Here is a 27,196-nt window from a genome sequence, read left to right as displayed (position 1 = left end):
CTTGTAAATGTTTAATGTTCATTCAACTTTGAACAAAATGTAGCCAGTAAATAACATAAATTTAAATCTACAGTAAATTACCGGCAACCCAGCTGCAATTTCTACGGATTTTTTTTACAGTGTTGTTATTTGTACATGGTGTGACTATACAAATCACAACAGATAAATAGGAAAATGTTCGCGTTATTTTGTCACTTATTGGGAGCAGTTTGCTAGCTGGAGCCATTCACTTCCAGACTTTATGCTAAGCTAAGCTAGCGGGGGCTGCGTCAGACAGAGTTACAGCATGCACGGAGATGAGCAAGGTATGTATGGACTTAACTAACTCTGGGGGATACAGGAATAAGCTAAATTCCCAAAATCTGGAGATGGTCCTCACTGCGGAACACAACATCCAGGGGGCGGGGTTGGATCAAGATCCAACTCCTCCCACTTTATATACTTTGTTCTGCCAAATGAACCAGGATATTTGTGTTGTTGCAGCCCGCAATTAGTTGCAACCTGTGTTCGCCAACGTTTGCTCTTATCAATTTAAGTGTACGTTTGATTAATAATATAGTTGAGAAAGATTCATAATTTTGAAAGTATCACAGGGATTTATTTGTACATTATCCCACTTATTACACAGCTATTCCTATATGAGTAAATATAAAAACAAATTGATTTTATATCTTTTATTAGCAAATTTTTAAAAAAGTAAACCATCTACAAGGGAAACCTGTTTCCTAATGGCTGTAAGCAAAGACATGTTAAAACAAGTTCAAAGTCCAGATAAACATTCAATTTATTAATTTAACATGCCATAGCCTATATATTTTAATAATTATGCATATTTATACTGTATCCATTAATAGGTCTTAAACTGCATGTGGTAAGATTACTCGTAGTTAGCTTACCCGAAATGTTTTACTACAAAACATTATAGCAAAAAACTTACATTTCACCCTAAAGGCACTACTTTTATTGTAGTCATAACTTAAGTAAAGTTTGTTTTTATGTCAAAATAATAACTTAATTTAGTTACGACTTAATGCGGAAATGGTAACGCAGCAACACGTGTATGACGTGTCTTGTGGTAAAACTGCCGACCAATGGGATTTCTGGACCGGGATCCAGCTCCGCCCCTGGATCTAAATCCAACCCCGCCCCCTGGATGTCGTGTTCTGCAGTGAAGCGCTACTGAAAATCTGGGCGTGTTCCTTTAAAAGCAGAGGGTCTGTACTTTCATTTGATTTGTTTGTATGTATATATATTTATAGAATAAAATTTTCCTGGATTTGTTTTTACTTTTGTGAAAATCACAAAAAATGCTTTCGGGCAACTTAAAAAAAAAAAAAGGCTGGCGGGAAATGAGTTAACAAACCGACTGCTTGATAACACCTCTTACAAAATACAAAGTAGTTAAATAAATCCAAATTAAAGACAACAAACATAGAGTTAAAAAAGTATTCTTAAATACTACATCTAAAACTAAACATAGAACTATAAAACATCAAAAAGACTATAAATAGTGATTTACAGTAAGCTATTTCCAGAAGAGGAACATTTTATTGTGTGTTTTATTGTGCCAGTGAATGTTATTCTACTTTTCGGTTTTATACTGCAGCCATGGCAAGATAATATTCGTCCTTCACCGAATCCAGCGGAGGAGAGGGCAGAAACGCTCACAAAGGCTTCTTCTTTAATCCACATACTACTATGAAAAGTATTATTTCATACAGTGCCGGAATCACACTAGAATATGGAGAGAACAAGAGAGAAAATATGATTATGAAACAAATCTCCCAAAATGCCTCAATACAAAACAGTTCTTATAAATCTCTTCGTATGCCTTTTCAAGATGTGATACATTTGGTATATAATGATCAAAATCTTTCACAAATCCTGGCTGAAGCTTATACCAATGTCAAACTGAATGAAAGTTGAACTGACCTACAGAAGCCAAAGATCCACCAATAAATGCTGCAGGTCCATTGCTCAAACATGAAGAAGAGCAGAGCCACAGACCCACTTGCATGACATCCAATGGCTGCAGTCAGTCACAGTTAAAGAAATTGTATTTTTATATCATAATAGCCATACATTGCCATATTGTTAATATAACGTAATTATGATTATGAATATACTAATATTGGGGTTAAATAAACAAATATAGTGTAAGTGCAGTGTAATGTAGAGTAGTGTCATGAAGCTAAAGATGAAGTCAAACAAGTTTATTATGTCTATATACAGTATGCAATGCTACAGGAAGGATACACAGAAGGGCTTGATTGTTGTTAAACATAGAGATGCCAGATAGAAACCCGATCAGTTCTACAGCAAACAGGCCAAGAGTCACAGACAATGCAACCACAAGCCTGCTCTCAAACACAATCATTATATAAAAATTAAAGAATAATAACCAATATTGACATACATTTGAGTAAGTGATTGAGTAAATGAAGATACGCACGCGCTCTTTTCTTACCGCGTGTCCTCTGATCTGTATTCTTCATTCGTGTAGTCTAGTGGTATGCAAGCTTTGACACTATTCTCCTGTAAAAAATCTTTTTATTAGTTTACGTTATCACAGGGCATAATACAGCTTGTTATACGTTGTGATATGAATACATTAAAGGCGTACTTACTCTGGACCAGAAGATGATTATGACAATTACAAGGTGCGCGATGAGACTTAGAAAACGCGATGGCACCAAACTGCTTACTACCGACATTGAAACTATATTAGACACTCATGTAAAACGTTACGTGATAACAAGGTATTAAACGGTTTAGTAAATCATGGGATTACAGCCAACATTGAATTTACGTGCCGTAAAGTTTTAAGGCTTGCCAAGAGAGTTCAGTTGGTCGGTTAATAAATAGTATTAACAAAAGTAGCAAATAAAACTCGCACAATGTAAAGGCTGGGTAATTTTACTCGCATCAAGTTGCTACGACAACACTTTTCTTCTACTCAGCCATTCCAATCAAACGGCGTCATGCCGCCACCTATCGGCAGGAGTCGCCATTTAACGCACATTGTAGATGTACGTTTTGACAGATTAAACGTTTGGTGACAACGAGTTTTCCCGTTACAGACTAACTGAAGTTGTATTCTGTAAAAAATTTACTGATCGGTGGCACTCTATAGGCCAAACAAATTTAATTTTGTCGCGTGTGTAGTCCTCCTCAGGTGTGTAAATCTGCAGCTCCATCTACTGGGGAAATCTCTGTAAATTCAACGTCATAAGTTGACAAATAAAGGCTGAACAAATGTATATAACTCATAATTATAAAAAGGGATTTAAAAGAAATTATATATTTAAATATACCTTTTCCAATCCTGCTTTAAGTATTACCTGTTAACCTGAAAATATTTGCTGTGTTCACTAAGACAAACGTCAAGGCTCAAAGATTTTAGAAATGTCTGAAACTTCAAGAGCTCTATAAAGAAAGTTTCTCATGCTGGATACTATTTTTATTATATTTATATATGGTAACACTTAATACGGTTGTATTTGCTAACATTAGTTAATGAAACTAACATAAACTAACAATGAGCATAACAGTTTTCCAGAATGTACCAATACAAATGTTCATGTTAGTTCATTATCAAATAATGTTAACAGTTACAACTTTTGATTTTAAAATCGTAAAAGAAAATGCTGAAACGGACATGAACTAAGCTTATTTTCTAACTGCTGTAGAAGTATTGCTTATTAATGTTAACAAAAGTGTTACCATTTGTGTTATATGTATATACATTTTTATATTATTTGTTTATTTACACTCCTTGGTATTTATTATATCTTGAACAGTGGTCTTGAAGACGACTAAAAAAGGGGCTGGTCTGTATGCCTGCGGAAGGTTACTATTGGTGCTGAGGATCCCGTGTGAAATATCGCGAGATGTACATCCCCACTCGCTGCTGTAAGATGGAGAAGTTATGTTGAGGCGCAACCGAGGTAAGAGCTTAAATTTGGCTTTGTCTGTTGGGTGCAGACGCTTATGTCTTACTCTGTGTCACCGTTAACACTAACAGACTGAAATGTTTCGATTTGTACGTGTATATTTACAATAAAATGAGTTTTTTGCTAGTAAAGGCTGGACACTTCACTAATATATACCGCCATTTTTAATTTGTGGTCAGACTGACGAGCATTGTGGTGTGTTGGATACATGCGCAACTATGCGCGCGCATATATATGTCTAGTCAAATATGTCAGTGATATGTTAGTTAGATACTCCGTGTGAGTGTAAATTAAGGAAAATTAGTTATTAATACTGACCAGATGTGATTCTGTCAAGAGATTACTGCGGAAGAGCGTATGTATGATAGCATGTGCTCATGTGATACATACATGTATGATCTGAGATTTTGCACCATGTTGTAGGGTTTTTAATCCTTTCGGCCTGTATTAAAGAAGGCTTCATACCGTGAATGAGAGAGTGTTAAATGTAAATAGATGGTCAAACTCACGACAATGAGCCGAGAAATGCCGAGTCTAGCATGCCATAACAGTTTTGACACCTAAATGACTCCAATCTGGCCTTTAGGAGTTAATGCAAGAAAAAGTGAATATTGTGGTCCCTTAATATATTCGGGGTAAAAATATAAGGCTTTCTAACGGCTAAGAATGCACTATTTAAAATAAACTGGGAGTGCACTTCCAGATAACTTTGTTATATGAGCAAAAATACTGATGCTGTTGAATATTGCCCCTCCCATCAAATTGATGTTTAGGGTACAAAACATTTCTACTTGTTTTAATTTAATATGTTTATGCAGAAGTACAGTATATATAATAATAATAATAATAATGCAACTCTTGGCATTGTTCAATTTATAAGCCTCATTATTTTATTATAGCTGTATGACATTGACCCCTCTGACAAATATTTGCAGGATTATGTTAATGTTTTTTTTTTGTCTATTCTAATTTTAAGTTTTGCAATATTGAGTAAATAAAGTATATTTTATATCTATATTTTAGAGAACATAACGTCTGTGTATAATGTTTATCATGAACTTTATTCAGAATAGACAAATATATATATATATACACAAATATCAGTAATGCTAGATTGGAAAATGCTTATAGTCAGGCAGAATAAAAAGTCAAGTTGAAATTTCCCTCTCTTTATTTGGAAATATTTTATAAAATCAGTACACAATTTTGATATTCTGTATAAATGTATTTTTAAATTGATATACTAGACTTTAGCATAATTTTTACACGCCACGTTCTACCAAAATGTAGTACGCACAAGTGCAGCAGTAGCAATAGAGAAATTGAGTCGTCCACTAGTCAGTGTTATGGTAGGCCCGAGTGGGGAATGATTCAGCGAGATATTTCGCGTTTCTCAGCTAACCCACCAAACCAACGCATGCACGAGCATTCAATCTCTCACCACCGCCGCGAGCTTCACCAGCCAGGTTTCATCGACACGAAGCGTTTTCTCAAAATGTGCGAATAATGTACGCAACGGTACGGCCGTGTCAGTGTGTAAGACCTGTGACAGACGCTGTTTTTGTTAGCTTGAGATCTTGAGAGGAGTGAGCTGGTTGCGGTAGCAGGCCGAAGCGAGCCGGGCTCTAGATTATACCGGGGCATGTGTGCAACAGTCAGAAGAAATAACGACCGGTGTGGGGAAGTTCCTAACGTATTCTGTAACAGTCGACGCTTATGCTAAGGATTTGGCGAATGTTTGTTTGAAGAGGTGCTTTTGTGAACATTTTAACCTTGGGTTGAGGGATTGAGGTTTTGTGTTGACATGTTGAGCGGAATTACGCGCGACTGTCTCGCGCTACTCTGCTGTGTAGCCTCGCGAGGACCAAGATGTCGCACTAGCGGCTAACGGTCACATTTCCGTCCGGTCCGTTTGCTTTTTTAACACACATTTTATGACCAACGGTGACCATTGTGTTTTATTTGTGTAGTTAATAAAAGTTTAAAACGACGTGACAGTGTTTATCCGCACATCTTAGCTTGTTGGGTTAGCGCATTAGCGAGGAAAAACTAGCTAGCATGTTAGCTGCCCGTATTATTCAAGCTGCTGCCCTTCTGTGTTTTTTTACAAGAAATAGTTGTTTTTGTTTGGTTAGTTGTTTCCTTATTTTTACAGCTTGCTATGTTTTTGCACATGTACGCAGGGGGCTTGTTATTTGTTTGTTTTTTGTGTTGTACTTTCGTTTATGAGGGAAGCCCTGGTTAGCTAATGTCATTGTAATTTTAGGTATTCGTTAACTAGCTGCTCTAATAACCATTGTGTCGCATTTTCGAATACAGCATAGTTAGGTTTTCTCTCCACAAATACATTACAGTCTTTAATAAGTACACAAATATTGAGGTACAACATCTAGGTAAAATATTGTGTCGGAATTGTAGTAGCAACGCTATTGGTTTATTTTCTGATGTCAGATTTTTTGACCACAGGCCAGTGCCACTGTTTGACCGGGTTCAAGGTCTTAGTTTTGTTTCTCAGAAGGAATGAATACAATTCTAAAAAGCTTAACTTAATATTAACAGCCATTTCAGATGAATTGATTGGATTTAGTAGGAGCATAGTTGTTGTGCCTCTTGAGACAGAAAGTATGCCCCAAATCTGAACTAAATGTGGGTTGTTGGTTCCCAAGCGATCTATTTTTATTGGTGCTTTAATCTGTGTTTTTTCTCTGCCAGCTCTGATTAATAATTTTTTTTATAACTCATTAGTATATGATTTCATGTTTTGACCATTTACTGATAATGTAAATGTATTGTTATTAAGAAAGTTTTACAATAATGATCGCAGACTCTGCACAAGTTTTCTTTGAGATAAACATAACTCTGGAGTGTTTCACTTTCACTGTTTTTGTTTTAGGTTTTGCACATGAAAAATGCCGTTAAGTTGGAATTGCCAAATCATATACCGTGAGTTCTCTAACTTATTTTCTTGTCTAAATAAAGAGCTGATTAATGTTTATAGTGACAAGGATGTGTTGGCTTTTATGTCTAAATTCAGATCCTTGGCTATTTATAAAAGTGTAATACTTCCTGTAAAAACACTTCATAGGTCTTTCACAATGGTACTGTAGCATAGCTAAATTTTTTAAGTGTTACTAAATGTGGCATCAAGTAATTACTCGCTGTTAAATTGACTAAGCTTTTATTATTCACATTCACAAGTCAATGTTTTCATTGCAGGATCAGACTGTAGAAATTAGTGATCATGAAGGTTGACAGAAGCAAATTGAAGAAAACCCCCACTGAAGCGGTCAGTATTCTGGATTTTTCATCTGTTTTTAAGAGTTTTTAAATTGAGTGTGTGTGTAAAAGATTCCTCACTAACCATGTTCATTTTCTCAATTGTTTTAGCCTGCCGACTGCAGGACTCTCATAGAGAAGTTAAAGGGATGCAGCGATGAACAGCTGTTACTGGAACTGCAGCAAATCAAGACCTGGAACATTGGAAAGGTGGGAAATGGTATCATACTTGTACAATACTGTGCAAGAAACACAGCGTCACATTCAGATCTCTTATGGCTGCCTGTTTCTCTCTCTTTAGTGTGAGTTGTATCACTGGGTTGACCTGCTGGACCGCTTTGATGGCATCCTCTGTGATGCCGGACAGACGGTGGAGAACATGGCGTGGTTGTTGGTTTGTGACCGGCCAGAGAACGGACAGCTAAAAGCCTTATTGCTGGCAGTCCTCAACTTCACCGCGCTGTTGATCGAATACAGCTTTTCTAGACACCTGTACAGCTCCATAGAGGTATCAAAACCCATTCTACTTGTCTTTGTTAGACTTAAATTGAGTTTATTAATATATTGACTAACTAATTGCTTTTTGTGTCTGTAGCACTTGACCACTCTTCTAGCATCATGTGACATGCAGGTGGTTCTGTCTGTGTTGAATCTTCTGTACGTGTTCAGTAAACGTTCCAACTACATTACCAGACTGGGCTCAGATAAAAGAAGCCCATTGCTTGCCCGTCTGCAACATCTGGCTGAGGTATGATCTTAAGTTATGCTTTTTAGGTTTTGGCTTTTTTTGAGGTTGAGATGTAAGGATACTTTGAAGTGATTGAACTGCCGATCCAGGAAGCAGATGCCAAATTTGACATTTTTACATTTGGTATACATGCACCACTGCAAAAAAATGCTATTTATTAAAATCCCTCATGTTCCTAATTATAAAACCTTCATAGATTGCGTTTTTGATTCTAGTGTGAACATTTAGTCCTTGAAATTAGTTCATTTGTGTTGTACTAGTTCTTACCAAAGCAGCAGGATGACCTGGTTCTGTACAGACAGGTGCTGTTATGGTTTCAGTTCACTGACATTTCAAGGCTGATTGTTGTTGTCTTGCATCCTACACCTTTTCCTGAGTCTTTTTCACTGTTGTAGAGCTGGGGTGGAAAAGAGAATGGCTTTGGTCTTGCCGAATGCTGCAGAGATCTGCCGATGTCGGTATGCAGTTTCTATTATTATTTTGTGTTTCAGGAAATACATATATAATTTTATTTGAGTTAAAGGTTTATTTTGATCATAGCCATTGTGAATTAAATAGCTAATTATCATGTTGGTGGTTGGGTTATTATAATTATCTTATAGTTGCAAGGCAGTATAAATCTGAATTGCTGGCAGAAAAAGATATTTGTTGAGCCCAGAATAATTTTTTATTTTGATGTTTCTGTCTCTGTGATGTGCAGAAATATCCACCAAGTGCCACAACACTGCACTTTGAGTTTTACGCAGAACCTGGCTCTGAGGTCAAAGTGGAGAAGAGGGTGTGTGATCATATTTCTATTATTGTATGTTTCTATTTATTTATTTTATTGTTTATATTTTTATCCTGATTTGTCTTGCTTTACAACATTTTTAACCTTTTTCTTATTGTCCACAGTCAAGCACCAATACGCTACACTACATTCATATTGAACAACTTGACAAGGTGAGTCCCACTGGTTGTTTTCGTTGCTGTCCTATGTGGAACAGTTACACACTTAGGCTTTTAATAGCTATTGATTACACCTAAATCAAATTTTTGCCTCTCCCCGGTGCACCCTTAGATTTCAGAGAGTCCATCTGAGATCATGGAGTCTTTGACGGCCATGTACAGCATCCCAAAAGACAAACAAATCTTGCTTTTCACACACATTCGCCTGGCGCATGGTTTCTCCAACCACAAGAGAAGACTGCAGGCGGTGCAAGCCAGACTGCATGCCATCTCCATACTCGGCAAGTGATTCTTTAAGTGGTTATTTTTGGTAGTTATTTTCACTTAACATCACTAAGTTCCTTCTCTGTGCTGTGTTTGAAGTTCTGTATGATTTTTTTGTAGTTTACTCCAATGCCCTTCAGGAGTCAGCTAACAGCATTCTCTACAATGGGCTTATAGAAGAGCTAGTGGATGTACTTCAGATTACAGACAAACAACTGGTGGTGGGTAGCAACTAATCCTCCATAAAGTATTATGTTGTCATGTATAATTGTTGTGTATTAAGTAGGGGTGGGCAAAAAAATCGATTCTTAAATGAATCGCGATTCGGACGTGGGACGATTCTGAATCGATTCACAAATGTCAAGAATCGATTCTTAAATGTTAGTTTACAAAATAACGTCACGTTATCAGAACCAAAAGGCGGAACTCAACTGGGGGAGCGGTGATGCACACGGACAACTTAAGAGAGCGCGCCCTGCAAGAGCGCATAGCGGAGCTTACAAGAGCAGAAGAGAAAGAACACTTTAAATGCTTGTAGGACTATACTGCATATATCTCTACATTGAATTTAGGGCTGTCACCATTACTCTATTCTTTTTGAGGAGTTTTAAAAAAAAATCCTTGAGTACATGTCGAGTACTCCTTAAAATAGCGGAGATGCGGTTTAGTGAAACAAACAGTATCAGAAGCATACAAATCAGCGCTACGCTGCCTCTCTCTCCCTCTTGTTTGCTCGCTCACACACACCGTGCGTGTGAATCAGGAACTGCGTGAGGCAAGAATGCGCATCCATGTGAATTTTGGAAGTTAAAGACGACTGAGCTGCAGTGGCATGGCAAAACACATTTGAGAAGAAAGGCGCAGCAACTCAAAAAGACCTGTTTCACAATTACTCCAAAAGACCATAATGACAATTTTGCGCGTGGAGCAGCAGTTGTGCGATCTACCGGCATTGCCTTTGCGATCGACGTATTGGACACCCCTGCCCTAAACCATCCGCAGACTGTTTAGATATAACATGAATATACTTCTGTAAAAATATGCACATAGGTTGTTATTCAGTCGCTGGGTGCGCTGCATTATATAAATACAGTAATACTGCCAATCACTGTGTATAATGATGATGATTAGACGCTTAAAGGTAGGGTAACAGATTTGATCCTGAAACATTTTTAGTTATGCTGGTTAAAATTCTCCTCACATCCTGATAGCAATCACTGTGTTAAGTTGTTTAAATGTATTTGTAAAAATTTATGTCATCTGTGAAAGGCGTAGGACCAAAAAATGTTCAACAAATCATAGATTTCGGTCCGAACGGACGTTTCCTTTTATGTCCCTCATACGTAAGCGTAATTTGAATTCCCACCGCGCAGCCAGTCCACGCAGATACCATACGTCATCGGCGCGTTCACGTGCGCTCTGTCTGTGAACAGCGAGAACACCAAACTTTTCTGCTGAATTGACAACCTACACAGGAGCAACAAAACTAAATGCATCTTTTATAACAACAACAGCAAAAACTGCCTGAATCAGCAAGAGCAAAAACCCAAATTAACATCTGTAACTTTACTGCTTTACCACGAGATGCAAACAGCTACAGGAGGCAAAGGGTCTGAAAGGGTCGTTGCACTGTTTATTTTGGTAAGGTAGGTACGCGATATGTTTGTATTGAGATGGATTCAGATATTATACTTTGATGAAACATTAATTGTGTTGCTTATGAAATTTGTGTTCGTTTAAGGATTAGCATAACGATATAGTTACTACGTCTACACAACCGAACGTGTGCTTAAACTAATTCTGATGTAAACCAGTTGTTTATGTTGGTTATTTTGGAAGTGTTATTCACTTTGTACTGCAAAGTTTTCTCACTGGTGAATGAGACATGAGACGTGACCGTCTGATCTGTGCGTGTTCATGTGTTTGGAAAGAGGCGTGACTTTGGAGAGCGATTTGACTTGAGGGTGGGATCGGGATTTCATTGCTAGGCGGCTACCGTTAGCATTTTTCAAAATGTGTTACCCTACCTTTAACGTTCGTGGAAGTTAATGCCGGTTAACATATAGAATTAATATGTCACGTTAAATTAATATTTTTACTGGTTTTAATGTCTTACAACAGAAACAGGACATGTATGTATATAAGAATGACATTATTTATCCCTAGTTGCATTAAAGTACAGTATATGAAAGTACAGAGACTAGCAAAAGCGCAAACATTAACCTGGCTTTGAAAGCAAATGCGACGTAATGACGTCACAGATATGCAAATTAGTATGTCAAGAATCGATTCTGAATCGAATCGGGACCCTAAGAATCGATTCTGAATCGATTCATGAGGGTCCAAGCGATTCCCACCCCTAGTATTAAGAATATTTGTCAATTTGTGGCAGTATCACACCTTCCATAAAACAAAAACAACTTTAACATGAAAACAACAAACATACTTTATTCTCAATGTGATAAGTTACCTAAAAATTAACAGATGCCTTTACTGAGATTGTTTAAAACAAAATGGTTTATCAAATATATTGTCATGTTGCAGGACATCAAAGCTGCCTCCTTGCGCACTTTGACCTCTATAGTTCACCTGGAGCGGACCCCCAAACTCTCCAACATTATCGATTGCACTGGCACTGCCTCTTACCATGGATTTTTGCCTGTGCTCGTCCGCAACTGCATACAGGCTATGATTGGTGAGGAGGTTGAATATAGTGTAATATGTAGCTCTCATCTTGAGTTTCTGGTTTGGTGACATTCTTAATCAATTTTTTGTTTTTGATCTGTGTTTCAGACCCACTGATGGACCCGTACCCACACCAATTTGCCACAGCCCTCTTTTCCTTCCTTTACCACCTAGCCAGCTATGATGCAGGTGGTGAGGCCTTAGTATCTTGTGGTATGATGGAGGCATTGCTAAAGGTGGGTGCTTGCCTCTTCATTTCCACTTTCTAAATTCCCTCATTTGTGCATCTAGATAATTTAAAAACTTGACATTCGGTGAGGTTGTCACGAGCTGTGTCACTTCCTCTTTAGGTGATCAAGTTCCTTGGGGACGAGCAGGACCAGATTACATTTGTGACACGGGCAGTGAGAGTTGTGGATCTCATCACAAATTTAGACATGGCTGCTTTTCAATCCCATGGTGGCCTCTCAATCTTTATCTCCAGGCTAGAGGTACTGAAAGCACCACAGTTCTGCTCTGTGTTTGTGTATAGACTATTCGGCTTTTTGCCCTTTTGTTGACGGAATGTGACCTGATTGTTTCTCTGTGCAGCATGAGGTTGACCTCTCCAGGAAAGAGTGCCCTTTTGTAATCAAACCAAAGATACAGAGGCCCAGCACAGCTACTGAGACCGAGGACATGGACACTGATATGGATGGTTAGTGTCACCTGTCATGTTTATTAAGAGTGGTATTCTGTATGTATTTAAATAGCTCACCTAGAAACTAAATTTCTGTCATAGTGTTCCCAAAATAAAAGGTATTGACACAAGGGTCCAAAAACAAAGCTAGAACTAGATTACCTGCACACAATGAAAATTAATAGGTGTGGTCCCTGGCAAACTACATTCCTTTATCATTTTTAAGTCTTTGTTTTCTTTTATTGTTTGAGCATTCAGGACCATCTGCCAATGTTTTCTTTTTAGTTCCATGAATGAAAGTAATGTGTTATAAAGACATGACAACTATTTTCATTTATAGATAAACTGTTTTTTAACTCTTTCCCCGCCATTGACCAGTTAACTCGTCAATTAAGAGAAAACGCTTCCCTACCAATGACAAGTTTTTCCGGAAATTTGTATTTTAGCCATTATCTACCAGGTGGCACTCTTACCCAACTTATAAAACCCGGAAGTGTCCCCTTAGGGCAAACAGTTCAAACTTTGTGTATGTTTTGATCATTGCTTTGAATCTGATCTCTATCAAATTACCTTCACAAAAAAGCTCAAATTTTGGTATTTTTTAAGAAACCTACCCATATTTAAGAGGTGATAAAAAGAGAACAAATAAAGGTAGGATTAAAAGTGTTTTTTTTTTAAGCAGAGGATTTGTTCTTTCATTTGAGATATTGTATGTTTATATATTTAAAGAAGAACATTTTCTGGAAGGCATTAAAGCTTACATAACACAAGCTGTTTCTGCATTTCTAATATTAAAGCTCCCGTTCTTTGTGGATTTTGAAGCTTTGAATGTGTTTGTAGTTTGCAATAAACATGTATTCATGTTTCATGTGTAAAAAAGTGGTATTTTTCACACAATTGACTTATCTGTATATCGCTGTTTTCACTGTCCTCAAAACAGGCTGATGTCTTCCTTGTTCTATGAAGTCCCTCCTTCAGAAATATGTATCGACTTCTGATTTTGTAGTTTGTTTAGTGTGTTGTGATTCAATAGCAGCTTAGCTTAGCAGAGCCGTTTGAACCAAAGCTGTGGGCGGAGTTTAGTCAAAAAACCATTTTACTGACGTCATTAAAGCAGGAAATAGAGGGTTGTAGTCCAAACCGGCTGTAGGCTTTGAAAGAGGAATTCTAGAAAATATATCGCCTGGCAGTGAACTTTGAGCTTTATCATTTTACAGGTATTATTTATGCTATTATAGCAACATTACACACTACAGGGTTCCCATGGGTCCTTGCAATCCTTGAAGGTTTGTGAATCCTGAGGAAAAAATTAAAGGCCCTGGGAAGTTTTTGAAAATATACATACATAGATACAGGTCATTGAAAGTGCTTGAAACTATTTTATGCAAGAAGTTTTCTGTAAAAAAATCCATATTTTTCCCTTTGTAGTGTAGGATAATATAATAAAAATTCTAGACTTTTTAAGCACACCTGCTAAACTGTTCACTTTAAATGCTTATATTTCTGTATGCGAATGTTGATTTATACCAAAATGCTTTTTTGCATAGTTGTGTTTGACACATGAAAACGTCTTTGGTTATATATGAGAAGGGAACGAGACGCTACGTCTCCCTTGCCATACTTCCTGCGTCCCTGTAATGCCATCTTTGGCAATATTTCAGATAGCGATATACTTCCTGGCTCCTGCGTCACCCTGTCTTTGTCGTTTAGCCTCACCATTGGTTTAATTTGAAATACACATTCAGATGCACTTACCCCTGGAGGCGTCCCCATAGTGTCACCGCAGTGATGCAGCGCGAGTTCCCTCAAAGGGGAACAGTAACAATGTATCTTAAAAAGGAACACAATTGTAACCTTGCTCTCACTTGAAATGTGTCCCCACATTTAGTCCTTGAATTTGAGGGTATTGGACCTGGAAAGTCCTTAATAAGGTCCTTGAATTTTAAGTTAACTAAGGTGTGGGAACCCTGACACTAACTAGGGTTTAAAAAATGGGATCAGGAAGAACGTGACCTTCAATCTGGAGTACCTATAGAGTAGTATTACATCCTTTGTATCGCCGGAGAGTCTTTAATTTAATCAGATTTATAAAAGAAAGATTAGCTTTACCGAATCTTTCTGATAACGTATGGAAAAATGTTTAACTTATGATTCACTACATGTTTGTGTCATTTATATAATATGCACGTGTCTATTTTCAACATAAGACAAAAGTCTTGCTTACTGCATGCAACTCATGACCCGGTTGGGAAAATCAAACACACGCGCAAAACTCCGCTGCTACCCCGGATAATAAACTATATCCATTGTTTTGATGAGCCTGACTTTCTTCTCCTTACATCCAAAAACACACTTCTGCTTTCGTGCAATGTTGAGTTTTGAAATTAAACAAAGCTGTGTCGCGTAATGTAATGTTTGCAAGTTCTAGCATTTCCCACTTATTGACAAGTGGGCGGGGTTTTCCGAGGGAAGTGCCCATAAAAAGAAGTGATGCGTATAGAAACCCCTGAAACCTCAGCTGGACCTGTAAACGAAAAAAACTTTCCGAAACTTGTACGAACCTTGGCAAAGTGCATTCGGCACAGAAATACTCTGTAACTGCTTTTTTGACACTTTGCCTATGTTTAGCATGAGGAAACAACTCTATAACTGTGTTAATAAGTCAGAATGCATGAAATACCATTGAACCACCCCTTTAAACTTTTGTGAAAATCATAAAAAAAATGCTGCCGCTGGCTGGCAACTTTAAAAAAACACTGGCGGGGAAAGAGTTAAACATTTAAATATCTTTCAAGATTATCTGTATATGTGCAAACTGCTTCTCTCCACAAGTTTATTTCATACCGATAGATTTTAAGTGCCTACATTTTTATATATCATGGCCAGTATTAATCATAATGGTGTTGTCAATGTAGTGTCAGAGGTTGCAATGGAGAGCAGTCCTGGCCCTTCAACTTCCTCTGGTTCCAGATCTGAGACAGACTCCCGAACACAGAGCAATACACCCAACACCCCCAGAACAGGTACAACATGTACACCAGTGGTTCTCAAACTTAGCGTCACATAGGGATTCACCCAACACGAGAAGGGCCTCATGCTGAAAAAGTTTGAGAACCACTGATTTACACTTGCATAAAAGTTGTGGTACTACTGAAAAAGCTCTTGACTATTATTAGATAATATTTATTTTTATTTTCTAACAGGAGTGCAGTGCATCCCTCAGAGGGCCGCTCTGTTAAAATCTATGTTGAACTTCTTGAAAAAAGCCATTCAGGACCCTGCGTTCTCTGACGGCATTCGTCATGGTATTTAATTAGTTGCTATAAAAGTTTTAAAAATGTATTACTATAATTGTAATGCATGTAATGCGTTTTGCTTACTAGTGAGTAACTGTGAGTAACTTTAAGTAATGCTCATTGCATTTTTGTTCTTATTATAGTAATGGATGGGTCCCTGCCTACCTCTCTAAAACACATTATCAGTAATGCAGAGTATTATGGACCTTCACTGTTTCTCCTGGGTAAGCACACGGAAAGCAGCAGCTCTGGTGCTGCTGATGTATTAACTAAACGTGTACATATTCCTGTGAATCTGGATTTAAGACATGAAAGAACACTTTGATTTCAATCTGATTTCTTTTTATAATATAGAAAATCCCCACCTTTAGTTTAAATTTCGGTTGTCATTCATTTGTCTGTTTCGCCCCCTATATGTCTTTGTCATTTTTGTATTTCAGCGACAGAAGTGGTTACCGTGTTTGTGTTCCAAGAGCCCTCTCTACTATCTTCTCTGCAGGACAATGGTCTCACTGATGTCATGCTACATGCACTGCTCATCAAAGATGTGAGTCTGCCATCACACCACTCCCATTTTAATATGCTGATAGTATTTGCTTTTTTCTTTCACAGTCTGTTTTCCTTCACTTGTAATTTAGTTTTTGTTTTCTCTTATGCCCACGCATTTAGTTCAGTTCTTTACATTCACTCATGCTGTCTCTTTCATTTCCTCTGCTTCTTCATTCCTGTATTTCTCCCTCTTGCATAACCCAGCAGCCCTTGATGTATTAAATTTTTATTTTATTTTTGGAGTTGTTTTGTTTCTCTGCCTCTCTTATATCTGTTTAAGAGTTTTGACATGCATGCCTGCGGTGTGAATTAAAATGCCGGTCACGTTAAAAGGCAGCAAATTTTTGCTGTACTAATTTGTTTTGCTTCACTTCCTGTTGAGCAGGTTCCTGCCACTCGAGAGGTGCTGGGTTCCTTACCCAATGTCTTCAGCGCCCTGTGTCTAAATGCCCGGGGTCTGCACTCTTTTGTGCAGTGTCAGCCCTTCGAGCGGCTCTTCAAGGTGCTGCTCTCGCCAGACTACCTACCTGCCATGCGCCGCCGACGCAGCTCTGACCCGCTAGGTAAGTGGCCTCTCTAGACTGTGGTGTTTCTGTGTAGTCGGTAAGGAAAAGCAATGGAGGTAAAAGAAAATTAAAATTAGTTTGTAACAATGTTTTTCTATGTAACAGGAGACACTGCCTCTAACTTGGGCAGTGCTGTTGACGAGTTGATGCGGCACCAGCCCACACTGAAAACTGACGCGACGACAGCCATTATCAAGGTAAAGTGGCTAGTGCTGAAAAGTTCCTTCATGCTGTCTTTAAAAATGCAAATATCGTTGCATAAGAACAGCATTTCTAAAAGCATTTTAAGTAGTTGAGTTTGATTGCCCTCTTATGTTGACCTTTTTTAGTTGCTTGAGGAGATTTGCAACTTGGGTAGATCGCCGGAGTACATCTGTCAGAAACCATCTATACAGAAAGCGGACGGTACCGTCGCTGTGCCTCCAGCTCGCTCAAACCACGCTGCAGAGGAGGCATCCAGTGAGGATGAGGAGGAGGAAGAGGCTCTACATACCTTTAGTCAACAGCAGGGGGAGCCAGAAAGCAACAGGCAGTTAGTACAAAACAGCATCAATCTTAAAGATCTGTAAGACCGGCAGAGAAGCATAATATTTTTTTATGTTATTGAAATGTAGGAGTTGAAACTGCTGTTGTGTACAATTTGTGCATGAACCGTCTGTAATGTAACATGCATGTTTTTACAGAGTGGTGGGCACAGAGGAGCGGATCCCCATCCCTCTTATGGATTACATCCTTAATGTGGTATGTGCTGACTCGGCATACTGCTTTATTTATACACATCTTATTATTATTCCTCTGACTATATATCTAGAATTTTTTTCTTACGCTCACAAACTTGGTGCATAGGCTATTTTTCAAAACATAATAAGCCTAAAATATATGTATCAAATATTTAAAATGGCTTAATATGTCAACTATGTGTATGTTTGTTTTTCTTTAGATGAAATTTGTGGAGTCCATTCTCAGTAATAACACCACAGATGACCACTGTCAGGAGTTTGTAAATCAGAAGGGCCTCCTACCACTAGTGTCAATACTTGGGCTGCCCAACCTGCCCATAGACTTTCCCACCTCTGCTGCCTGCCAAGCTGTGGCAGGAGTCTGCAAATCTATACTGGTGAGATTAAAACCAACTACCTGAGATTTACCCTGAAAATGTGTCAGGGATTCTACAGTGACAGTCATTATATTATTGATGCATTTCTACAAGCCTGATCCAAAATACCTAATCCTTTTCTCTCACTCTTAGACTTTGTCCCATGAACCGAAGGTTCTCCAGGAGGGTTTGTGTCAGTTAGACAGCATACTTTCTGCTCTTGAGCCCCTTCATCGGCCCATCGAGGTGCCTGGTGGATCCGTGCTGCTCCGAGAGCTGGCCAATGCAGGCCACGTCACGGATGCCACGCTGTCGGCACATGCCACTCCGCTGCTGCATGCCCTGACGGCGGCACACGCGTACATCCTCATGTTTGTTCATACCTGCCGAGTTGGACAGGTGCGTTTTGGCTTTTTAAATATTTAGAAGGGCTACATGCCTTTCCTCTTAAATACTGTTTTCTTTTCCCTAGCTTCTGTCCTTTTTTTAGTATAGCTTTGTCAATTGTACTTACTGTTTAGAGTGAAGGGTGGAATGTTAAATGTCATTTTGTATAGGAGCATCTCTTTAAAGAATTAACGTAAATAAGTGTAGAAGCCTGAAGGTGTCATTTCTGAATGTGATTAATGACAGTACCTTTGACTTTTTCAGAGTGAGATCCGTGCTATCTCCGTGAACCAGTGGGGGTCTCAGCTGGGTCTTAGTGTTCTGAACAAACTCAGTCAGCTCTACTGCTCTCTAGTGTGGGAAAGCACAGTGCTGCTGTCCCTCTGTACACCAAACAGGTCAGTACTCCACCCATCTTAAACCTTAAACAGATAATAAACTGTAAATACCATTTCATTGGCATTTACAAACCCTTCCATGTGTTAAAGGATTAGTCTATTTAAAAAAAAAAATCCCGATAATTTACTCACCACCATGTAATCCAAAATGTTGATGTCTTTCTTTGTTCAGTCAAAAAGTAATTATGTTTTATGAGGAAAACATTCCAGGATTTTTCTCATTTTAATGGACTTTAGTGGACCCCAACACTTAACAGTTTTAATCCAGTTTAAAATTGCAGTTTTAAAGGACTCTAAATAGGGATGGGCATAATTAATCGACGATCGATAATTGATTGTTAAGAATTTCGTCGATCACGTTAATTTGTTATCAATTAATTGAATGCATTTTTTTTTATCTAACTCCTGTTTCACAAATACTGCGTATGCAGTGCGTTTGCGTATGCAGTGCGTTTGCGTATGTGTGCGGCGAATCCGTCAAGCACCCGTTGCAGTGCGCTGCTGACCGCTTATTCATATAAAACATGTGATTGACACTTTCTGTGAACACTTTTCCGCATAAACAATAGAACAAAGCATCATTTTTTTTCACAAAACAATATATGTTAGATAATATTTGACAGACTAGTAAATGTGGATTAAGGATGTTTAAAATCTCTAGCCTGGTGGTCAGGATCTGAATGGATCAAATCAGCAGTTTTGCAATGCTTTATTTATCTCCACATATATCATAAATAAAAATAAGCAGAGTAACTTTGCAAGTCTACCCTTCCACATTATATATTTCCTATGTATATGATTTCCAAATAATAAACGAGAGTATTCAACGACAAAAAGCACTCATATGGAAATAAATCCTCACAATATTATTATTTCTCAAAACTTTATGACAAAAATAAGCAACTGTATGAATTCAAAGACGCACACATTATTCCGCATATATTTGAATATTATACAAAAGTATTCATATAACGGCACGTTTCATATGGCAAATAAATATCCTCACATTAACATAACAGCATAATGAAATGAATAAACAGACAATGAAACAGGATTGAAATATAAATTGTATTATTATTACCGGAAAAAAGCAATATTGCTAAAATAATCTCTGAGGTAAATGCGTCAAAAACGCTGTTACCCGCACAATAAGTCTAAATGAGCAATTAAAGTGAAAAAAGCATTAGGCCATGTCTCAACTTTATATGAACAATATATTTAAAAGAAATGTATACTTACAGTTATTCAAAGATGCACACATTATTCCATATTACTCCCGTTTATGAGCACGTTTGTCTCTGGCCTCGCTCTGTTATGTAATAGATTGACAGGTGCGCATCTCCGTCTTTCAAACATATATAATTTTGTAATTACTACCTTAGGAAAATTAGCCATGATTTTATCAGTGTGAAAATGTTTTTTTTTTTTTTGCAGATTAAAACGATTTGTATTTCCGCAATTTTACAACAAATACCATGGTTATGGTATATTGTGAAGTTGGAGACCATAGTAAATTTGTGTCTACTGTTGTTTTACAACAAATAAAAACTAAAAGAATATGTTAGTATAATTAAACAATGGTGAATGAGGCTCACAAAACGCACGCTGTTTCACACATACTCTGTATGCGGAATAAGCCAAGTTAGCGCTGAGGTACCTGTGCATCCCGGTCAGTCTCCTCGGAGCGGGTGTTTTCGGCGGCGACTGGACTGATGGTCACCATGGGTTGCGGTTCGCGTCTGACCCCAAAACATGCTTTTATTTCTCAAAAAAAAAATCAGTAGACTGGTGCAGAAGTTTTATGCGAGTTACTAAAGTTAGTTATTTTTCACGAGGCTTTAAGTAGCCTAATTTGTTATAGCCTAATGTTAGGAAGGCTAATATCTTGCACTTTCTTCTGGCTTGAATAATTTTGAGTTACATTTTGACAAAACCTTTCAGATCTAAGTATTATGTGTTTTGTTTAATTTAATGTTAAACATGAATCTGTTTTTTTTTATTTATTTTGGAAATAATGAGGTCTCTATTTAAGAACGCTGGCTCGCAGCTGCAGGTTCCACTGCTTTAGAGCACCGCACATGCACGCAAATATATGTTTGAAACATAGTTTAACTGTCTGCCACAAGTTGATCTTGTAATAAAGGTCTCATCGAGGAAAAACACGCTGTATATTTGTATTCATTGCATTTTTTAAGTATAAAAGTTAAATAACAAATTTTATTATAAAAATATATTAATGATTAATCGATAGTCGATCGTTAATTCTCCCGACGATCGACAAAGAAAACTTAATCGAATGCCCATCCCTAACTCTAAACGATCCCAAACGAGGCATAAGGGTCTTTTCTAGCGAAACGATTGTCATTTTTGGCAAGAAAAATAAAAAATATGCACTTTTAAAGCACAACTTCTCGTCTTCCTCTGGCTGTGTGACGAGCCAGCGCAAAGTTGTTGTTTAAAAGTGCATATTTAAATTTTTCTTGAAAATGGACCAATCCTTTAAGGCTCATTCAGACCTAGAATAACTATAAAAATGAAGTTTTAAAATGCACGATACACACCACAGTTATGATTATAAAGATACAAAGGAACTATATTGTTTGAATTTTCAGCTGATGAACAAAAAACATTGTCTTAATAACAGAGGGGTAATCTACTTGTTTGTTTGTGATTGATTTGTTGTCTGTTTTGCAGTTTGCCTCCTGGCTGTGAGTTTGGTCAGGCTGACATGCAGAAACTTGTGCCCAAAGAAGATAAACCCTCAAGCAGCACGACAGCAGCTGCTGGTAGAAGAACTGGTAACAAACTGTTTTTACATTTCCCTGCCTTTTATATAATCAATTAATTTTATTTTATCCTCGCCTTTGCTACCCCAGTTTCTCTTACTTAATCTTTTTTAATGCTTTTGGTTTTGTTACTGCTGCATTTGGTTTTTATATCAAAAGTCCCTTTCTCTCTGCCAGCTGAGACCGAGACCCTATCTGTGGGGGTAGACCCCTCTTCCCAAGGTTTGCTAGAAGGAATGGGGCTGGATGGAGACTCGCTCGCTCCCATGGAAACTGATGAACCCACCACCACCGACCCGAAGGCCAAGTCTAAACTCACACCTGCCATGGCAACACGCATCAAGCAAATCAAACCTCTGCTCTCTGGTCAGCCTTGTGAATTTTGCTCCTTTATATAGCAATTTACCTTAGAGCTGTTTTTAAGCTGCATGTTTCTCTTTCCCCAGCCTCCTCTCGTTTGGGCAGGGCTCTGGCTGAGTTGTTTGGGCTACTGGTGAAGCTTTGCGTAGGCTCACCTGTGCGTCAGCGGCGGTCTCACCACACCACCAGCACAGGCACCGCCCCAACACCGGCGGCTCGGGCCACTGCTTCCTCTCTTACCAAACTCCTCACCAAGGGCTTGAGCTGGCAGCCACCTCCATACACGCCCACACCACGCTTCAGGTGCTTACTTTTGCACTCACTTTATAATCCTGATGCTATAGTGTTTACTTTTAAATGATAGCTTGGATTGCTATTAAGGACTATCTTCACTGAAAGTGTGTGAAATGATTATAAATTTGCTTCTCTGCCATGATTCAGGCTGACGTTTTTCATCTGCTCTGTTGGCTTCACCTCACCCATGTTATTTGATGAGAGGAAGTATCCATACCATCTGATGCTGCAGAAGTTCTTCTGTTCTGGTGGCCATGATGCTTTGTTTGAGTGAGTGGACCTCTTTACTGTTTTCTAGAACAGTGCGTCTATAAAGGCTGGGACCCCACTGTCACTATCACCCTAAAAGGCTTTTCTTGTGCATTTAAATACAATTTCCAAATTCTGCTTCCTGTTCATCAGGACATTTAACTGGGCCCTGTCAATGGGAGGAAAAGTTCCTGTGTCAGAGGGTCTGGAACACACCGAGCTGCCTGACGGGACAGGGGAGTTCTTAGATGCCTGGTTGATGCTTGTGGAGAAGATGGTGAACCCCAGCACAGTGCTGGACTCGCCACATTCTCTTCCTGCTAAAGTGCCTGGAGCAACACTCAACACACCACAGTTCAGCGCCTTGCGCTTCCTCATCGTCACTCAGAAGGTATTAATCCTGTTAATCTCAATCTAACTATAAATAGCACATTTTTGTATTAATAGTACAGTATAACCTAGTATGTTATTTATTTTAATTTGTTGTTTACCGAGTACATTTCTAATTTCTCTAACTCCTGTTTAGGCTGCATTCAGTTGTATTCGTAATCTCTGGAATCGTAAGCCCTTGAAGGTCTATGGTGGGCGCATGGCCGAGTCTATGCTGGCCATTCTGTGCCACATTCTGCGAGGAGAACCCATCATCCAAGAACGGCTATCCAAAGAGAGAGAGGGCACCGCTCGGCCTGACGAGGAGAGCAGCTCCTCCACCTCAGCCACTGCAGGAGCTAGTGCGCCAACACCTGCAGCGGGAGTCGTTGCAGAAGGAGTGTCTGGAAGTGCTAATGGGAACACCACTGCAGGCACTTCAGAGGATGGGACCAACTCAACAACCCGCAGAGAGCCACAAGTCAACCAGGCCCAGCTCACTCAGGTACCACTCGTGCGTATTGAGGTCATTTTACATATTGTCTTAAAAAATACGGACCAATTGCATGCGTTTAGTGTTTCCTTTTAAATTCTATAGCTCCAGCAGATTTAATCACTTTTGCTGTATAAAAGTACTAACTTGTAACTGTAAAATGGACTTTTGTTCTCCACTTATATTGTCTTTGCCTTCTGTGCAGCTAATAGACATGGGCTTCTCCAGAGAACATGCGTTGGAAGCTCTTCTGAACACCAGCACTATGGAACAGGCCACGGAGTACCTTCTCACACACCCTCCACCACTGCTCAGCGCAGCTGTCAGAGTAAGACCCCAACATCTCTGCAAATGCACACACACACGCAGACATGCTCAGAGACAGGTTGCACGTAGACGAAGTGAGCTAGAGAGGTTACTGTGAGCTTTGTTTCTGTAGGAGTTCACCATGTCTGAAGAAGACCAGATGATGCGGGCCATTGCCATGTCTCTAGGTCAAGAAGTTAGTATGGAGCAGCGCTCAGACTCACCTGAGGTAGGCACACAGATTCTCATTTCTTTTACCTCCATCTCTTGACTTACTGAGCAGCACACTATAGGTCTTACATCACCTGTCTATCTTAGACAAATATTCCTCTGGTCCTTCAGCAGACCCACAAGTTAAACTGTTATAATTTTGTGTCTGCAGGAAGCAGCTCGCCGACGTGAGGAGGAAGAGAGGAGATCAAGGGAGCGAGTGGAAGAGGAAGAGGCTCGCTGTCTGGAGCGCTTTCTGGAAGCTGAGCCTTTGGACACCACAGAGCTCCATACGTTCACAGACGCCATGCTACCTGGCTGCTTTCACCTTCTGGACGAGCTGCCAGACACAGTCTATCGGCTCTGTGACCTTCTCATGACGGCCGTTAAAAGAAACGGGCCTGAATACAGAGACCTCATCCTCAGACAAGTGGTCAACCAGGTCAGTACCAAATGTGGACCTAACTGGACTGGGAATATATTTTTGGCCTTACCATATATAGGTAAATTCATTGTCAATTATAATACTAGTCGTGCTTACCTACCCAGATTTTTTGGGCATCACAGGTGTAAATTAGACCCTATCCTCAGCTGTGTTTGTGTATATATTTACAAAGGTGTGGGAAGCTGCCGACGTGCTAATAAAGGCTGCTGTGCCGCTTACAACCAGTGACACAAAGACTGTGTCTGAGTGGACGAGACAGATGGCAACCCTCCCTCAGGCCTCCAACCTGGCCACCCGCATCCTCCTTCTCACGCTTCTCTTTGAGGTACACTGCCGTCAGCACTTATTTTCACTCTTTATTTATATCATTGTGTAGTACAATCTCATTGTGGTTTGCATTTATACCTAAAAATACTGATGAAAGTTTTTATTGATCTATGCTGTAGGAGCTAAAACTGTCATGCGCGCTGGTGGTGGAGAGCAGCGGCGTATTGGCTGTGCTGATTAAGCTGTTGGAGGTGGTACAGCCCTGTCTACAGGCTGCCAAAGAGCAGAAGGACATCCAGACACCCAAGTGAGTCTTTGTCCTTCTGTGTCTGCATGACTGATCTAGAAACAAGTTTAGTATCAGACATCAGTATTCCTAGACAGCACAGCTCTGCTGACCCAAGCAAGAAATAGAGACGCTGCATTTGCTTGAGGGGAATAATGGGCGTATTATACACTGTTATGGCATTTTCTTTCTCCCATGAGATTACTTGTATTTTTAACAAAAGATTTCATGCACCACAAATAGTTTCACCATGATAATTTACACTCACTCTCTCTCTCAATGTACAACATCCTGTGAAGATGTTTTAAAAGTGGTTCCTCATTAGTAGACTCAAAACTGTAATTGATTGACTAACCTCTATCTACAGCATAACAGCCATGGGTGAAATGTTAATTTGCTTATGATTATGCTGAGTTTTACAGTTTCCTATGGTGCCTTGTGATGTAAATGTTTGAGTGTGTGTACACATAGCAAATTTTATAGTATAAAAAAATCCATATGTTCACTGTAACTCAACCCTATTTGGTTTTACCTGTAGATGGATCACCCCTGTGCTCCTGCTTATTGACTTCTATGAGAAAATGGCAGTTTCTTCCAAACGAAGAGCCCAGATGAACAAGGTTGGTGCCACATGAAAAATAATAAAATAATTTATTGTGACCATATCATTTACTGTGAATTTGACAACTAAACATGAATGCTACAAGATTCCTGATAGAAGTATTACATGAACATTTTGTCATACTAGTACCTGCAGCCCAATGGAAATAACTGGCGTTGGTTTGATGACCGTTCGGGGCGCTGGTGCAGCTATAGCGCCAGTAATAACAGCACTATAGACTCAGCCTGGAGGGCAGGAGAGACCAGTGTCCGTTTCACGGCTGGACGTAGGAGATACACTGTCCAGTTTAACACGATGGTGCAGGTAACAATTACAACCTGGAGCTATGCAATGGGACACCCTGGATCAAATGCAAATTATGAATGAAGAAACACCAATGACAAATGTTCCCTCTTAAGTTTTGCTTCAAACCCCTGTTTCTGAGTAAACCCTTTCTTGTTAAAGGGACACTCTACTTTAAAAAAAAAATAGGCTCATTTCCAGCTCCCCAGAGTTAAACAACTGATTTTACATTTTTGGAATCCTTGCAGCCGATCTCCAGGTCTGGCGGTACCACTTTTAACATAGCTTAACATAATCCATTGAATCCGATTAGACCATTAGCATTGTGCTCAAAAATGACTAAAGAGTTTTAATATTTCCTATTTAAAAGGAAGTACTCTTCTGTAGTTATATCGTGTACTAAGACCGATGGAAAATTAAAAGTTGCAATTTTCTAGCCAGATATGGGTGGGAACTATACTCTCATTTTGGTGTAATAATCAAGGACTTCTATGCTGAATTTTGTCTGTACCAGAGCAATATCAGACATGGTGTTGTGCCTGCACAGCTCAAGAGGGAACCTTGCCAGTGACTGCGAATCTTGAGGAACAGATCTCCATATGTCTGTTTGTTTCAGGTGAATGAGGAGACTGGAAACAGGCGCCCAGTAATGTTAACAGTACAGAGGGTGCCGCGGATGCCAAAACCTTCTAAAACTGGAAGTGCTACTGATACAGAGAGAGAGGAAGGAGAACAGAGAACCAAGACTGAGGAGACTCCGTTAGAAACCGGTAAGTACATAGTGTGTCCTTTTTTTGCATAACTGGCTGATATAGTAGTCGTTTACAAGAGTTTGGCTTTTAAGAGTGCTTTCACATATACACTGTTTAGGTCGGCCCAAATGACGTGTCGCTCCGAGTACGGTTCATTTGGGTCAGTGTGAACACAACAGCCGCACTCGGGTGCGCACTAAACGGCCGCTCCGTGACCGCTCTAAACAGGTGGTCTCGGAGCGGCTGTCGCCGAACTCTGGGGCGACCCACCTGTGGTTTGAACACTGCTGGGTCCGGGCCGAACCAAATACAGGAAGTTCTCCACATGTTTGAGCCACTGGGCTTCCGTTGTGACGTGAGCCGGGTGTTATATTGTGGGTTAACAACAAACAAGCCAATCCTGGTCCGTTGCATAGAGATTCGCTGTCTCCTTTACGTTTGAGCTGATGATTTTATAAATGCACAGCTGTCCTCCACACACAAATAGTGACATTACGGGCTTTTTAGCTAACGGCTCTGTGAGAAAGGCTTTAATAGAACAGCTACGCAATTTCGCGTTAAAGCAAAGAAACTTCGCATCGTTTATCTCCACATCTTGATAGCTGTGGTCTCCGTGTCAGGCTGGTTGTC

At 39.3% G+C, this 27,196-nt stretch overlaps 2 protein-coding genes across 7 annotated transcripts in view; one reads left to right on the top strand and one right to left on the bottom strand.

Moving 5' to 3' along the window:
* Positions 1–719: 719 nt before the first annotated feature.
* tmem107l (transmembrane protein 107 like) lies at positions 720–3,160 on the bottom strand. The gene is made up of 5 exons (XM_065286668.2): positions 2,628–3,160; positions 2,468–2,535; positions 2,257–2,357; positions 1,933–2,029; positions 720–1,734 (listed from the first exon to the last, which is right to left on the bottom strand). Exons 1-5 carry the CDS (start codon positions 2,712–2,714, stop codon positions 1,665–1,667), a joined length of 423 nt encoding a protein of 140 aa, XP_065142740.1. The 5' UTR covers positions 2,715–3,160; the 3' UTR covers positions 720–1,664.
* Positions 3,161–3,891: 731 nt separating this feature from the next.
* huwe1 (HECT, UBA and WWE domain containing E3 ubiquitin protein ligase 1) overlaps positions 3,892–27,196 on the top strand; it is a 44,746-nt gene continuing 21,441 nt past the window's right edge. For 3 of the 6 annotated variants that reach the window (XM_065285601.1, XM_073812995.1, XM_073812994.1), the window contains exons 1-40: positions 3,892–3,947; positions 6,847–6,896; positions 7,170–7,239; positions 7,341–7,439; positions 7,531–7,737; positions 7,825–7,977; positions 8,373–8,435; positions 8,678–8,755; positions 8,872–8,919; positions 9,038–9,206; positions 9,310–9,410; positions 11,734–11,884; positions 11,983–12,110; positions 12,225–12,365; positions 12,466–12,571; positions 15,469–15,576; positions 15,757–15,858; positions 15,993–16,073; positions 16,290–16,396; positions 16,784–16,961; positions 17,070–17,161; positions 17,294–17,496; positions 17,648–17,705; positions 17,905–18,081; positions 18,214–18,459; positions 18,712–18,845; positions 21,540–21,643; positions 21,809–21,997; positions 22,078–22,294; positions 22,433–22,555; positions 22,688–22,925; positions 23,061–23,408; positions 23,602–23,724; positions 23,836–23,931; positions 24,085–24,354; positions 24,530–24,682; positions 24,804–24,931; positions 25,449–25,530; positions 25,659–25,835; positions 26,431–26,584. In XM_065285601.1, the coding sequence (XP_065141673.1) occupies positions 7,195–7,239; positions 7,341–7,439; positions 7,531–7,737; positions 7,825–7,977; positions 8,373–8,435; positions 8,678–8,755; positions 8,872–8,919; positions 9,038–9,206; positions 9,310–9,410; positions 11,734–11,884; positions 11,983–12,110; positions 12,225–12,365; positions 12,466–12,571; positions 15,469–15,576; positions 15,757–15,858; positions 15,993–16,073; positions 16,290–16,396; positions 16,784–16,961; positions 17,070–17,161; positions 17,294–17,496; positions 17,648–17,705; positions 17,905–18,081; positions 18,214–18,459; positions 18,712–18,845; positions 21,540–21,643; positions 21,809–21,997; positions 22,078–22,294; positions 22,433–22,555; positions 22,688–22,925; positions 23,061–23,408; positions 23,602–23,724; positions 23,836–23,931; positions 24,085–24,354; positions 24,530–24,682; positions 24,804–24,931; positions 25,449–25,530; positions 25,659–25,835; positions 26,431–26,584 (5,377 nt within the window). In that variant the 5' untranslated portion in view covers positions 3,892–3,947; positions 6,847–6,896; positions 7,170–7,194. Of the gene's footprint in view, positions 3,948–6,846; positions 6,897–7,169; positions 7,240–7,340; positions 7,440–7,530; positions 7,738–7,824; positions 7,978–8,372; positions 8,436–8,677; positions 8,780–8,871; positions 8,920–9,037; positions 9,207–9,309; positions 9,411–11,733; positions 11,885–11,982; positions 12,111–12,224; positions 12,366–12,465; positions 12,572–15,468; positions 15,577–15,756; positions 15,859–15,992; positions 16,074–16,289; positions 16,397–16,783; positions 16,962–17,069; positions 17,162–17,293; positions 17,530–17,647; positions 17,706–17,904; positions 18,082–18,213; positions 18,460–18,711; positions 18,846–21,539; positions 21,644–21,808; positions 21,998–22,077; positions 22,295–22,432; positions 22,556–22,687; positions 22,926–23,060; positions 23,409–23,601; positions 23,725–23,835; positions 23,932–24,084; positions 24,355–24,529; positions 24,683–24,803; positions 24,932–25,448; positions 25,531–25,658; positions 25,836–26,430; positions 26,585–27,196 lie in introns of all 6 variants that reach the window. The other 3 variants (XM_073812993.1, XM_065285600.1, XM_073812996.1) reach the window with 2 other exon arrangements.

The sequence above is a fragment of the Paramisgurnus dabryanus genome, chromosome 21, assembly GCF_030506205.2.
Source record: "Paramisgurnus dabryanus chromosome 21, PD_genome_1.1, whole genome shotgun sequence".
Taxonomy (NCBI): domain Eukaryota; kingdom Metazoa; phylum Chordata; class Actinopteri; order Cypriniformes; family Cobitidae; genus Paramisgurnus; species Paramisgurnus dabryanus.
The sequence above is the reverse complement of the archived record's forward strand: the minus strand, read 5'-3'. Positions and strand labels throughout refer to the sequence as shown.

Excerpts from the sequence above, each read along its gene's own strand:
- tmem107l (XM_065286668.2), bottom strand. The coding sequence starts at position 2,714 with ATGTCGGTAGTAAGCAGTTTGGTGCCATCGCGTTTTCTAAGTCTCATC. Across the intron at positions 2,536-2,627 it reads TAATCATCTTCTGGTCCAGA|GAGAATAGTGTCAAAGCTTG; the intron begins GTAAGTACGCCT and ends GATTTTTTACAG. Across the intron at positions 1,735-1,932 it reads TGGATCTTTGGCTTCTGTAG|TGTGATTCCGGCACTGTATG; the intron begins GTCAGTTCAACT and ends TCCATATTCTAG.